At 40.7% G+C, this 14,672-nt stretch overlaps 1 protein-coding gene across 1 annotated transcript in view; it reads left to right on the forward strand.

The window, feature by feature from the left end:
* Nucleotides 1–14,672, forward strand: part of Tbx20 (T-box transcription factor 20) — a 60,286-nt gene that overhangs the window by 5,930 nt on the left and 39,684 nt on the right. The window contains exons 4-5 of the mRNA XM_087905764.1: nucleotides 2,610–2,718; nucleotides 9,195–9,353. Of these exons, the coding sequence (XP_087761890.1) occupies nucleotides 2,610–2,718; nucleotides 9,195–9,353 (268 nt within the window). The remainder of the gene's footprint in view (nucleotides 1–2,609; nucleotides 2,719–9,194; nucleotides 9,354–14,672) is intronic.

Consider the following 14,672-nt stretch of genomic DNA (forward strand, 5'->3'; position numbering starts at 1 on the left):
TTTTCTATTATTTACTTATGAAAAGTCAATTTAGTTAAAAACTTTTTTTTTTTTTTTGAGACAGGGTCTTCTTATGTAGTTCAGACTGTCCTAAAACTCACAGTCCTCCTGCTGCAGCATCCAACTGATTGCATTATGACTGGGCTCACAAATGCTCAGTTTTTAATTTGGTTTTAACACGGATCTCAAGGAGGAGGGAGAATGGGGGTGGCAGATATGAATTTTAGCAGATTTCTAACCATTTTTTTCTGAGCACACATTCATTTTTGCTTTCTCTAGCCTTTCTTTTCATTAGTCTTTTATTCTTATTTATCCCTCATTTTCTTCCTCTCTGAAGGTATGGCCAAATGCTGCAGGCCAGCGGTACTTCATAAATATGACATGCTTGTTTATGCTTCTAATCTGTTCTGGTTAGAGAAAGAAAAGTGCCTACCAGTGTGCTATCTTAACTGAAGCTTGTGTAAGCTATTGCTGGAATTTTAGGTCGGGAGGAGGGGGGTGAGGGAAGGGGAGGTTCCTGTAAGTTGTTCCACGTATCCCGGTTTGGCTTATTTAAACCAATATTAGATAAAACCACGAAATGGAGACATTTCAGATAATTCATGGAAATTCCTGGTTATTATTATTATTATTATGGAAGATCGTTTTCCAGATTTCCCACCTCCATAGAGGAAGAAACTTTGGAAATTGGAATGCTTGAGCTGATGGTAAAAAGTCAGTTTCTAAGAAACTTCTAAATCTAAGATGCCTTTCTCCCTCCTCAGACTGAAGCCAGCGATTTCTAATCAAGAAGCATAATACTTGATAATATTATCTGGTAGTTGTAACAGGCACAGTATTTTATTCATGACCAAAAGTAATGCTGCATTTCCATACCGCTACTGTAACTTATACTTAAATAAGTTCATATCTTTGCTAATGTGATTACGTATAGTAAATATGATAAAGGAGGAACATGTCATCAATTTCTAGATCGTTAGTATATTGGAATTCTAGGGTAGAAGGGTAAATAAATTAACAGTATTTTAAAAATTATACCTTTGGAGAGATAAACCTTGACATGCTGTTGTATTCAAGCTATCAAAGTCTACTCTTATTTATGAGGCAATTATGACACCTTGGGGGAAGACAATGCAAGAAGCAGAGTCCACTGTGGGTGGGGTGGGACCCCTGGTCCCCTCAGCCTCACTGTGCTTCATTTCCGACTGTTTTGTTTATTTCACCAAGGGGACAAATTCTTTCCATTCTTAGTCTTTCTGTATGGCAGACCGTGACACAGACTTCTCATTCTCTACCCAAATATTGCCAGTAATGTTTGTTCTGTGACCTTTTCCCAGCACAACTATTCACAAATTCCAGTTCTAAGGATGGTATGCAAAACTTATATATAAATCAGCTGACACATGGGTAAAGGAATTTGTCAGGGCTGCTGATACAGCTCCTGATGCCACATGAGCTTAGCATGCATCAAGCCCAAGGGTCGATTCCCAACACACAAGCAACAACAAAAGAACAAAAGAAGGAGAAAGACAAAGAAAACAAAAGAAGAAGAAAGGGGAAAATGTAATTTGTCTTAGGAAAAAGAGGATTTCGCCTTCCTTCTCAGTCTTCTGCCATCTCGCTTCAATCTTGAAAGATTTTGTGAGGCAGAGAGCAGCATTCAGATGTACACAGTGCTGTAGCTGGTGTGGCAGCAGGGACGAAGGGGTGGCGAGCCTTTCTTCTACAGTGAGTGTTGATTCCTTCCACACAGCAGCTAATAAATAGACGATAGATTTTCCTTGCCAAAGCTTTTTATTGCTTAAGTTTTTTTAAAATAAATGAATCAATTTAATAGCCAGAGGTTCATTTAGATTGTTAAAACTCTCCTTTAGCAGTCCATAACCAGATAGCAATGAAGCTGTGTGGTGGAGTTTAGAGTAGTCAGCACAGTAAGCTCTCAACTCTGATCTGTACACTAGAAAACATTTGCTATGTCCTATATTAAAATTTCGAAGTCTTGTATTAGTAAATTAGTAAATGAAAAGTCACTTTTAAATTTAAATGAGTTGATTCTTTAAAATTATTTCCTCACTTAACTTGTTTCTTTTCATTGCTCTATAGTATATAGAAACGTACACATTGCTGTAACAGATTCTTTTAAATCCTCTAACAGTAAGATCACGTACTTGATAAATGTAGACCAATAGACTGGAAAAAAAAAACAAAAACAGACAGTAACAATTCATCCCTAAAAAAATTGTTTGCTCAGCAGATAATAGAAAATGTATTCATTACTTCTAAGGTCTCTGAGACATGAAGAAGTTTGTTAGATGCTTTGGAGTTATCTCAGCATTGCTATTTTAATAAATTCAAGATACATGGGACTCATGAAATGTGCCGCTTACATTACGTTTCTGTGTTCCTTTAGAATCAAAACATTTAGAATAAGGACCGAATTTTGTTGTATTTTGATCCAGGATCCCACTATGCAGTCCAGGCTGGTTTCAAACTCTTAATCCTCCCTCAGCCTTCTGAGTGCTGAGATAACAGACACATGTGCCAATACGCGTAGTTCAAGACGGAGTCTTAAAGCACACCTCAGTAAAACTCTCCAATCCTCTTCTTAGACTCTATGTGCATCCAGACTCCCCCTTTACTGGTGAGCAGCTCCTCAAGCAGATGGTGTCTTTTGAAAAGGTGAAACTCACCAACAACGAACTCGATCAACATGGCCATGTAAGTACAGAGTCTGCATCTGCGGGTTCCCCTAGATGTAACAGACATGTTATATAAAACATCCTTCCTCCCTTCTCTCTACCTTTCCCTCTCCCCATTTTCCAAACTTCCTGCTATTCATCAAGAGTCAATGTAGGAGAACACTCATGTTCTCCAGGGGACCTTGACTGCTTTTGTTAAAGCCATTCATGCAGATGCCCTGTTGGACTGTTTGCACAAAGAGGTCCGGGACCTTCTGTGCCAAGGATCTCCTAAGATGTTTGCAAACACTACCACATTTTCTAACAAGACAAAGGAAATGTGAGTTTAGGGAGGCCATCAAACCTATTTTTGGGTTAAGCATCTTACTAATGTTAGTATACTGATATCACATTAAAAAAAAGCAGGGCTAAGACTCCCTGTGGGAGCCTCCTAAGTGCATTCATCCAGCAGAGCGCAGCATGCTGTACCTGCAGCAGAGTGGAGAGGACCTCATTTCCAAAGAATCCTGCAAAGTTTTGACTCACGTCTGTAGCTGTACAGACTCATGAATGCCTGTAAAGCATTTATTAAGGGCAAACCTAAACCTAGGGCAAACTCTGACCCAGTTAATCTTCCCTTTGCCATTCACATGTCTTCTCAGAAAACAGCAGGGCGATCTGAAAGCCAGGAGGAAAAGGCCTGCCCGCAGGTGGGTCTCTCAGAGAAGTGCTTGAGAGGGCATTCAGCGCACTGTGACTGCTAAGGTTCTAGATGAGGAGGCCTGGCACCCTCAGTGACACTGCTCTGCACCAAATACATTAAATGTAGGCTAAAGTTGTCCTCTTTTCTCCCTAAAAGGAACCCAGAGTCTGTGTGTCCTGCAGGCTCTCTGTTACTCTTTCCTCCCAGGACTCCAAGTTTTAGTTCTGGCTGCACTGACTACGGCAGTTGTCTGCTCTTTGGGAGAGGTGCACAAGTGTGAAGACAGACAATATTTACAATTATAAGCAGAGCAGAGGACATGCTGCTCACCTGTCATTTCTCCAGGGGAGGTGGAGGCAGGAGGAGGCACCCTGGTCCGAATAATACATCCCCACCGAGTCCTTGTCTCAAAAAGCAAACCAAACCAAACCAAAGCACATTTTATTTGGTGTATACTTCATTGTATGATGGGAAAAAGTGTTATTGATTGTTGGACAAAGAGAAAATATAGCTCGGAGCTTCTATCAGTATTTGATAGAGCAAATAACCATTGATAAAAGGGCCCTTGCCATTTGCTACGTTCCTTGTCAGGCATTGTCTTTAATGTGATTGAATGTTCCCGTTCCTATGTGTGCCTGTGTAGACGTGTGTATGTGTGTGCACATGTGTACACATGTCCGTGTCCTTGTGTTCACATTTGTATGTAGGTGTGTGTGCCCATAACATGCATGCCAAGGACAGAGGTGGGCAAGCATATGGTGTCTTCCTTTACCTCTGTTCACCTTATTATGTTAAGGCAGAATCTCTCCCCCAATCAAAGCATGATGTCTCAGTCAGGCTAGTGGGCAAGTGAGCTCCTTGGATCCTCCTCTCCCTGTCCCCTAGTGCTGGATTTGTAGGTATACACAGCTGTGCCAAGCTTTTACATGGATGTTGGGGATTTGAACTTAGGACCTTCTGCTTTTAGGAAAAGCACTCTTACTTGCTAGGCCACTTCACAAACCCCTATGATTAAATGCTCTTGAGCAGAAATAGATGTAAAATTCTCTTAGATTTTATGTGAGGAACTCAAGGCAGACATGCATGCTTCTTTTGAAGACACTATTTCTGTGTCTTTGTTTTCACTGTTGGAAAGCACATGATTTCTTTCCGTTTCTTTCCTTGGATAATTATTATAGTTATACAGTAATATATAATCTCTCTTATCTTTTTACTAAATAAGGGTCTTGTGACTTTAAGGCTTAGTTTCTCTTGGATCTGTGAAATATGGAGGAAAATAAGTGAGAGAGTTCTAGAGACGGTTTCAGATAGTTCAACTGAATCTAGAACTAAACAAATGACTTGAGTTGGTGTCCCTATCCTTGTGCCCCAGGAAATCTTTGCTTACTATAATCACATCAGGGTGACCATGTATCTTGTGGGTAGCATTGGAGAGACATTGGAAATGGGTTAAGGAGCTTCTGTAGTTTCACCTTTTAGAAAGATAATAGCCTTTTCAGTGTTGGCCTAATTTACCCTTCAAGAAAAATAGACGATGCTTCCACTCAGTGGGTTTTTGTCAGGTTAAGATTTATGAACTATCTGAGGTATCCTTTGTAGGTCAGTCATCCGTCTTATTTAATGTGACTCAAATTAAAATATTTTAGGTTCCAACTGGAATCTTCGCAGAGAGAAAGTACAATTAAAAAGAAGATTTTGTTGCATTTTCTACATATGAAAGTTCTAGAATTCTTCAGGATTCTTCAGGAAAACTTTAGATTTCAATGGTAGATTATTTACCCAAAATTTAAATGATTTATTTTAGCATCAGTTTCAAGGGTATCTGGGTTTTAGGAGTTCTGATATCTAGCCCAATTGTGTGGCAGTTAGATCTTGTTAATTGCTCAGTTGTCGGGGGCTGCTTATGTTTACTCTAGCCTCAAAACTTGTCTGATTTAATCCCCTTTGTCATCAGAATTAGTAACCTCAGAAATTGAGTAAGAAGGTTCCTTAGGTAACATATTATTTAGCAAGCTTTGTGGGTTCAGATTGATGAACTTCCTTTCTCTCTTTAATTTTTTTTTTTTAATTTATGTGCACTGATGTTTTATCTGTGGGAGGGTGTCGGATCCCCTGGAACTGGATTTATAGACAGTTGTTAGCTACTGTGTGGATACTTGGAACTGAACCCAGGCCCTCTGGAAGAGCAATCAGTACTCCTTATCCAGACCCAAAGGACCCCCTCCCCTCCCTATCCCTCCCTTCTCCCTCCCCTTTTCCCCCCTTCTCTCTCACACACAAATACTCTTGAGTCTCTGACAGGAATATCACTGTATCCAGGAAGGTATGTTCTCAGGGAAGCCGAGTGTGCATTTCTGTTCGTTCTTAGCTCTGTGAGGGCTGGAGGAGCGTCAGCAGGCCTTGGAGTTTGGGGTTGTTCAGCACCCCTTACTAAATAAAGCCGGCCTGGAGCTTAGGAGTATGAGGAGTGTTATTTAAATTGAAGGATTTTTTTTTGTTAGTTTTTGTTTTTGTTTGTTTTTTTTTTTATCTCATTTCGGTATGTGTACATGAGGGTGAGTGTGAATGTTATTTGAATGCTCTTATCTTCTCAGTTGAACATATAAGGAATTCTGAAAGGCATTTTATTTGAGGGGACAAATATTTGCCTATTTATTACTTAAAGCTGAATCCAGGTCTATGATCAAGTCTCATTGTTTTGGACACCTTGGAGGAAGTACATTATACAGAGAAATGAGGTTCTTTTTCAAAACTTATTTTAATACATTTGAAGATCTCTTTATACTTAGTTGTTCTTACTTCGGTTTGAGACCAGAAAGAGTAGCAGGTACAAAATTCAATCCTCTTTAGTAACTCGAGGTTGATTTACAATCAGAGAGATCGGCAGAGACACTGACTACATGGTTAGTTTTTCTCTTGTTTCCGTGGACATTGCTTCTAAGGTGTTCCAAAAATAGTGTAGCCATGGCCCAAGTCACTTAATAAAACGGGACACTATTGACATATAATTTCCTCTATATTGTGAGTGCTATGTAGGTTACTGGTAATATCTAATGCAAGTATTATGTGACTAGTTAGTAGGTTGAATTTTGAGGGAATAAGCCAAGGAAAAAAGTACGTATCTTCAGCATAGGCACAATATTTTTGATCTACAGTTGCTATTGTATTTTATTTACTTTTCTTTCTTTTTTGTTTCTTGTTTGTTTTGTTTGTTTGTTTCTTTGGGACAGAGTTTCCTCTACCTAGTCCTGGAACACATTCTGTAGATCAGGGTCCTCTTGAATTTGGACTCACAGAGATCCACCTATCTCTGCCTTTGCCTCCTAGGAGCTGGGATTAAAGGCATGCACCACCATGCCTGGCCCTGTTTAAGGTTGTTTAAATCTGCAGGGGCTTCACCCAAAGATGCAGATGTCCGCCACGTATCAGTTATCCACAGGATCTGGTGGAGAGTTTGTAAACACACTCAGCGGCAACTCTCCTTCCTTCACCACATCCATCCACGTTAGTCCAGAAACCAAGGGGCCCTTCAGTCACCATGTCAACATAGCAAACACCTATGGGCCCCAAAGTACCATTTATGGGGTGCTTACTGAGGCCAGGGGATTTATTCGCAAGATGTTTAAGGAAAGGACACAGCCAAACCTCCAATTCCAGAAAAGTTAGATAGGTTTTGTACATTTAAGTAGCTGCCTGTCAGTGGAGACATGTGGGAAACATTTTACACCTAAAAGTGAGTTTTGTTTTGTCAAATGTGGTAGCTCGGGCTTGTGATCCTACCATTCAAGAGGCAGAGGCAGGAAAGTTGCCAAGGTTTCGGGACCGGCCTGGGGTACAAAGGAGTGAAACCCTGCCTGACAGGGATAGAGTGAAATCCTGCCTGGAAACAAACCTGTCAGCGAGCAAACAAGTACTAACCAGTTTTGTGGCTCATTCTGTACAGTGGCAAAATATTTATATGCTTGTTATAGGATAAATGAAAATGCTATTTCTCAGCTGCCCTTTTAACTAAGATATGTTTACCATTGCCATGAACTTGCAACTTTGGTAGCTGCAGCTTGGAAGATTGCCATGACATTGATTAAAATTTAGTTTTACAACTGGAAATTGGAATAAAAGAAATTGTCATTTTTCTTTTTCAAAAAACAGTTCCTGTTTTTGAACACTTCCTGTTTTTTGTGTGTTTTACAGGGTTGCAGTCTTTTGTTTTTTTTAAAAAATATTTATTTATTATGTATACAATATTCTTTCTGTGTGTATGCCTGCAGGCCAGAAGAGGGCACCAGACCTCATTACAGATGGTTGTGAGCCACCATGTGGTTGCTGGGAATTGAACTCAGGACCTTTGGAAGAGGAGACAATGCTCTTAACCTCTGAGCCATCTCTCCAGCCCCCCCCCCCAGGGTTACAGTCTTTAGGGATGGTTGAGATGGTTCAGTGGTTAAGGAGCACTTGCTTCTCTATCTTAAGAATCTGAGTTCAGTCCCCAGCACCTGTCAGGCAGTTCTCAAATACCTGTAGCTCCAGCCAAAATGAATCTAGTGCCCTCTTCTGGCCTCCATGGGTACCTGTACAAATTCATGCATATACAAATAATAAAAAAATTAAAAGTTACATTCCTCTATCCTCACTATAACCCTGTGAAGTTAGTATCATATTTGCATTTGAGGCTGCCTAGGTTGGAAAGATTCTCTCACTTGGCCTACAAAAGAGCCATGAAGTGAAAGTTTTGGAATTTTAACCAATGTCTCTTTAATGTAACACTGTATTTCTAAATCATTTTACTTTTTTCCTCTGTAAATAACAATCTGACCTACAAAATATTGTTTTTTATTTAGAAAATGGAAACATGCATATTATGGTCTGAATAGATCAAGACCCAAATTGTTTTTAAAGACTTATTATTATTTAATTCATTTATGCTATGTGTTTGAGTATCTTGCCTGCATGTATATGCACCATGTGCATACTGCAAGAGGAACAAGAGCCCTTAGCCACCGAGGCATATCTAAAGATCTTCAAGTGCATTTATTTATTTATCTATTTGTGTGTGTGTGTGTGTGTGTGTGTGTGTGTGTGTGCATTCATGCCACAGAGCATGTATGAAGCTCAGAAGAAAATTTACAGTAGTCTGTTCTCTCCTTCCTTCATGTAGCTCCCAGGAATCACATCCAATTCATCAGACTTGGAGGCAAGCGTCTTTGTCTACTGAGACATCTCACTGGCCCAAGGGTTGATTTTGAAAAATTAATAAGACTTGGTCTGAGGAGATGATTCAGTTGGGAACATGCCTGCCACATAAGCATGAAGGCCTCCATTTGGATCCTCTGCACCAACACAAAAGACGGGTTTCAGCAATGGGTGCTGTAGGTTGGAGCCAATTGGATCCTGGAGCTTACTGGTCAGTCTTTTAGTCATTGAGCTCCAGGTTCAGTGAGAGTCGCTGTCCAGAGGAAGAGACAGAGGAAAATACCCGTGTTCAGCTTGGCCTCCACATGCATAAACACATGTGTTCACAGAAACGGGAACACCTGGAGAAACACACACACACACACACACACACACACACACACACAAAATCTAATGCATGCAGCATGTCTCCAATGCCTTCTCTCCTGCCTCCATCATTTTAGAAGATGGCTCCTGTGATTTGCGGTTGCTTTAGTAAAATGTTCACCTCTCTGACTCTCTAATTGTATGAGAATGACTTGACAGAAGGGAAAGGGTCGTTCCTACTCCTAGAATTGAACTTCAAGTTGTAGATGGATGGGTTAAGGATGTGAAACTCAGGACTTCCCATCTCTTCACTGTAGATCATTTTGAATTCAATGCATAAGTACCAGCCACGGGTGCACATCATAAAGAAGAAAGACCACACGGCCTCCCTGCTCAATCTGAAGTCTGAAGAATTCAGAACCTTCATCTTTCCAGAGACAGTTTTCACAGCAGTCACTGCCTACCAGAACCAGCTGGTGAGTGGGCCTTTTGCAGTTCAGCCTCTGCACAAGGGGTTTTGGTACTTAAAACGAAAGTTTCTTTGGAGAGAGCTTCAACATCATAGCATCATGTACCGAGGGACCATGTATTGCATCAGCTTGTCTTCTAGGACCTGTGTTCTGTAATACAGGCTGTCTGGTAGCTGAGCCCTAACCTGAATCCACCCCAGTGTACCTTCTGCAGGGAGCTCCCTGGTACTGTTTCCTCCTCCAGCAGAAGCATGCTCTCTCTCTCTCTCTCTCTCTCTCTCTCTCTCTCTCTCTCTCTCTTTCTCTCTCTTTCTCTCTCTTTCTCTCCTCTCTCTCTCTCTCTTAAAACAAATGCTAACCTAGTAGACAGCTGCCAAAATTACTGACATTTGAGGAATTTTGTGAAACTAGCTTAGCCACAACTGAGGATTAGGAAAATGATTGTGAACGGCTCTTTAAATAGTAAGCTTCAGTGGGATACTTCATTGACTTCAAGATTCCAGCTCACAACATCAGGTCCCATCTTCTGCTCTCTGTCAGACCCTATATTTCCAACTGGACTATTATTTTCATGCATAAGATTTAGTCCTAGTAAATATTTATAATTGTCCCACTAAGGCTAAGTGCTGTTAGGCACTTGCTCAAACATTTTATTTATTTATTTTTTTTTTGTGGTCAGCAGAATGCTGACAGGTTTGTAGCAATACAGAGGCTGAATGGCATGGTGAGGGCGCTGAGGGGAAGGAAGAGTGAGAACCTTTTCTGCAGGGAAAAAAAACCAACCAACCAACCAAACAAACAAACAAAAAACAAAGCAGGAAGTAGGATTCCCCAGTGCACTTAGTAAAAGGTATTCACACCTTTAGTTTAATCGACAATGAGGCTGTTCAGAGCTCTTCATCTCGCTTTTGTTTGGTCAGCTGTAAGTCGCCAGGTGCTTGCCTTCCTCTTGGCATGCTGTGGTGTAGGTTTCGAATGGATAACAATCATACTGCCTGCTGGCTGAGAATCCAGCATGGGTGGGTAGTCAGAGGAGATCCAGAGACTCGGGAAAGTCAGGAGGAAGCTGAAAGCAGAGGAAGTCCTGTGCAAATAAGAAAGTGGGAAGAGGGCTGGAGAGATGGCTCGGCAGTTAAGAGTACTGTCTGCCCTTCCAGAGGGCCTGAGTTCCACTCCCAACAGCCAAGGTGCATAACCATCAATAGTGGAATCGGAGGCTCTCTTCTGGTGTAAAGGCATGGACACAGAGAGAGCACTCACATACATAAAAGAAATAATAATCTTTAAAAAAAAAAAGGAGTAGGAACAGACAGAAGAAGTATTTAAGAATGGCCAGAGTGGGTGGAGAAGGCTCGTGTGCCTTTCACAGCTATTGTTGCCATTTCCCTGGCTTGTAAGCTGGGGCTAAGAACTAACTAGACCGTATTTGGAGACTGCAGTGCACCACAGATGGGATGATGTGTACCAACATGCCCTGGAAACTGCAGTGCTGAACTGTTCAGGACTGCCAAGAGTGCTTATCCATACCTGGACTTTAAAATGTCAGTGATTGTGTATGGAGATGGCTCAACAGGTAGAGGCACTTGTGACCTGCTCACCTGAGGCAGATCCCTAGAAAACACACACACACGCGCACACACACACACTCATGCACGCATACACACACACTTAAGTAAATAAATGAAATTAAAAATTTGTTGGTATATTTGCTAAGATAAATCAATGCATAGTTGTTATGTAAATTACCTTATTAGATAAACAAAGTGTCATCTCTTTGTTCTCCAAAATGATAGCATAGAAGGAGAGACTTTCACAGAATATCCAAGTAAAACTTTGTGACTAGATCAAAGTCCACAACATCCTAACGCCCTGGAGATCTCGATCTTTGAAGTCACAACTGCACTTGTGGAAAGCACGCGGAAAGTGGGTCTCACAGGCTCCCAGAAATATTAAGCTCATTTCCACTAAGTGAATGTGTACCTTTATGATACAATACTAGATGTGTAACACTTTTAAGAACCTTGTTGATGTTTTGGGATGAAATAAAAACTTGTCCTATGGAAACTTCAATGCTGCTCTCAGAAGTCCCTTTTAAGAGGGACAAAGTTAGAAAAAGTAAATTACAATTTTTTTTTTCTAAAACAGAAATGTCAAAAATTAGAAGTTTCCACATGCAATAACTTAGATTTGTTTTGATAGGCGAAGAAGACATCCTAAAAAACCACCAGCAGGCCTTCTGCCACAGCGCATAGATTACATAAAGGTGGCTAGACTTTGGGTGCTTGCTATTGTACAAAGTGACACTTAAAGGATTGATTTTATCTAATCTTTGCAGGAATATTATTAAATCATTCTCTGATTTAATAGTAGTTTATTATGCAATGCGCAGCGGGGGAAATTGAGGTGACTTGCTGTGCCCATCATGGATCTGAAGCAGGGCAGTTATAATTATAGTTACTATAGTCCCTGATCTCTGAACTGGGTGTCAGAGGGGCAGAACGCTTTTTCTCCCAGCTTCTGACCCTGGTGGACCCTCAGACATCTTTCCCAGAAGTTTTTAAGTTATTGTTCCTCCCTCACCACACACACACACACACACACACACACACACACACACACACACCAAGGTTTCACTGTTTATTGGCTGGGTGGGGCTGTGCTCACACAGGATATTGGTGAGCATCATGTGAGGGTTACTATCCTCAACAAGAGGGCCAAGTGTCAGCTAGGCCCACTTTAGCAAAGTTATACCTTGCCCATCCATTTGATAGTCTCATGGAATTCTTTTTTCACTAACTTCAGTGTCAAAAGGAAAGTCTTATAAACGAATGGTCAAATGAACTGCATGCACTCCATCCAGGTTTCATAATTAACTGTTACCAAGTTTGCTTCATTCGGTCCACTCCTTTTTCCCCCTGTCTGGACTGTTCTGCCAATCCAAACTAAGATGCTAGTCTCATTGACTGAGGCTGACTCCCTCCAGCAAGCATGGTCCCACAGTGAGGATATTATTGTTGTGACCATATTGTCTTTAAGACAGCCCAGAAGATCTATTAGAAATATTCCTTCATACTCTGTCAGTTCATCTAAATTTTAGTGTTGACCCACAGTGGGTCAACATAGTGGGATTTTGTTTCTTCCCCTCTTATCCTAAGCTCCAGCTAAGATTCATTGTCTAGGCTGGTTATTTTAATTCAGAAAAATCCTTCTACATTTTTCTCAATAATCTTATTTAATTCTGACATTAGTCCCTGATGGGAGTCCGGTGAGTATCATTCTGTAGATTATGAAAGTGAAGTTCCACGTGGTTAGGACACTCACTCATGGCTACATATTTGATAAGTGCCAGGCCTGTCGAGAAGGTTTGACCTTCTGGGTCCTAACTCCTCCGTTTGGGTTGGATTGCAAGGCAATAAAGTAATCACTTCCAAGGTCAATAGCTTGAAAACTGAATTTGAGAATGTTACTATATTAAAATAAGCTAAAATGCTAACTAATACAGATTCTAACATTCATTACTCCTCTCGCTAATGTTTATTTTTCTAATTGAAAGTACAAGTGGATTCAAAATTCAGTCCCCAAAATCCGTCAATCTTTGATTGCATCATAAAGTCTAAAGATTAATAGGATTAGTAGGCCATTTCACCATGGAATAGCCCACAACAGAAGCATCTTCCTCCTTAGACCCCTGGGTTTGTTTCTGTAATCCACTTTCAATGCCATCCTTAGCATAAAACCATCCATAGATGTGGCTTAATATAGCAGGGCTGTTTGAAAACTAGCTAATAGATTTCCTTCAGCAAATAAAGCTGACCCAGATCTCTGTAGAAGTTCAGGAATTGCTGTTTTCAGGGGGTCGTGTGCTGTCTTCTCCCTACCTCACCTCCAGGGCTCCTGGAGTCAGCTGCTTTTTCATTGCCACACTGTGTGTACTAATTTACCTACAGTGAACACACAAAAATAAATACGATACAAAGGAAATACATACTCTGTATAGCGTCAACAAAAAGTTTTCCGTGCATGAAGAACTAAGATGGGAAGGGGGAGGGATTAAAGGTTTCCACTTGGACCCATTTCCCTCTGTCTTAAACTTTGATATGACTATTATTTTTATGTCTGATAAATTCAAGTCAAAGTTTCTGAAAGTGTGTGTGTGTGTGAAACCTTTTTACTTATTGACGCCAGTAGTTTTATTTAAAATTAATGAAAATGGGACCTTTTCACCCATTTCTTCTTCTGCTTTTTGCAAGGGGATGATTGCATTTCTTTACATTATTAGATAAACGCTAAATACATTATACTTTCAACAAACTATTTTATAATTTAAGATTTAAAGGTCATGCATTGTTTTTGAGCTGGCAGATCATTGCTGTGGAGTTGAAGTGTAGGTCAGGTTTCATTTCTAAATGCCTTTGGTCAGACCTCCTCCTGATAATTGGAGAAATGGTCTCCAAGGGCCAATTTTCCCTTATGGCTGGGACCCCAGCTGGATTCCGAGTCCGGTGTTGTGACAGCGGACAAGAATAACAGCCGCTGTAAAGTTGTCTTTCCACGCACTGCTGGCGGCAACACAAATCTGCCCTCTAATTGTGAATACACTTATTTACAGATAATAGCAATGGTAAAATTAATGAATTTTCTGGTTTCCCACTACTTTCTGTCATTGCAATTGTATATTGCATTGCATTGTATATCAAAAACACGTGTCTTTGCATGTACATGAACATATGAATGGCAGGATTTCTGTAGTATGTAGTGCTATTCTAATTTATCAATACGTTCTCTTCACCAAGTGAAGAATCTTGCTGCTTTTAAAAGTTGATTCAGGGGAGTAGAGAGACGGCTCCTTGTTCCAGAGCAGAGGACTGGGCTTTGGTTCCCAGAATTCACATCTGGAAATTTTCAACCAGAGGATCGGATGCCTTCTTTCTGCCTCCTGCAGGCTCTTGGACACATGTAGTAAACATCAGCCCACATAGGCACATACATACACATACAATAGAAATAAATCTTAAGATAATTGTTTTTGAGTGATAAAAGGATCTGTGTCTCTGGTTTAACCGGGCAGCAGTTTCGCAGGCTGCAAACTTCCTGTGCCGAGTTTGTTGGAGCAGGTCCAGGGGCTTAGCCACCTCGTCTCATCCATTCTCACACAGTCGTTCCATTATCCTCAGTTCTACAAAGGGATGTCTGCTGTGAGATTTCCCTCTGTGTGCTGTGATTACCACTAATGAATAAAGAAACTGCTTTGGACCTATAGCAGGGCAGAACTTAGCTAGGCAGAGAAAACTAAGCTGAATGCTGGGAGGAAAAAGGGTGGAGTCA

The sequence above is a fragment of the Myodes glareolus genome, chromosome 4, assembly GCF_982192425.1.
Source record: "Myodes glareolus chromosome 4, mMyoGla1.1, whole genome shotgun sequence".
Lineage (NCBI taxonomy): Eukaryota > Metazoa > Chordata > Mammalia > Rodentia > Cricetidae > Myodes > Myodes glareolus.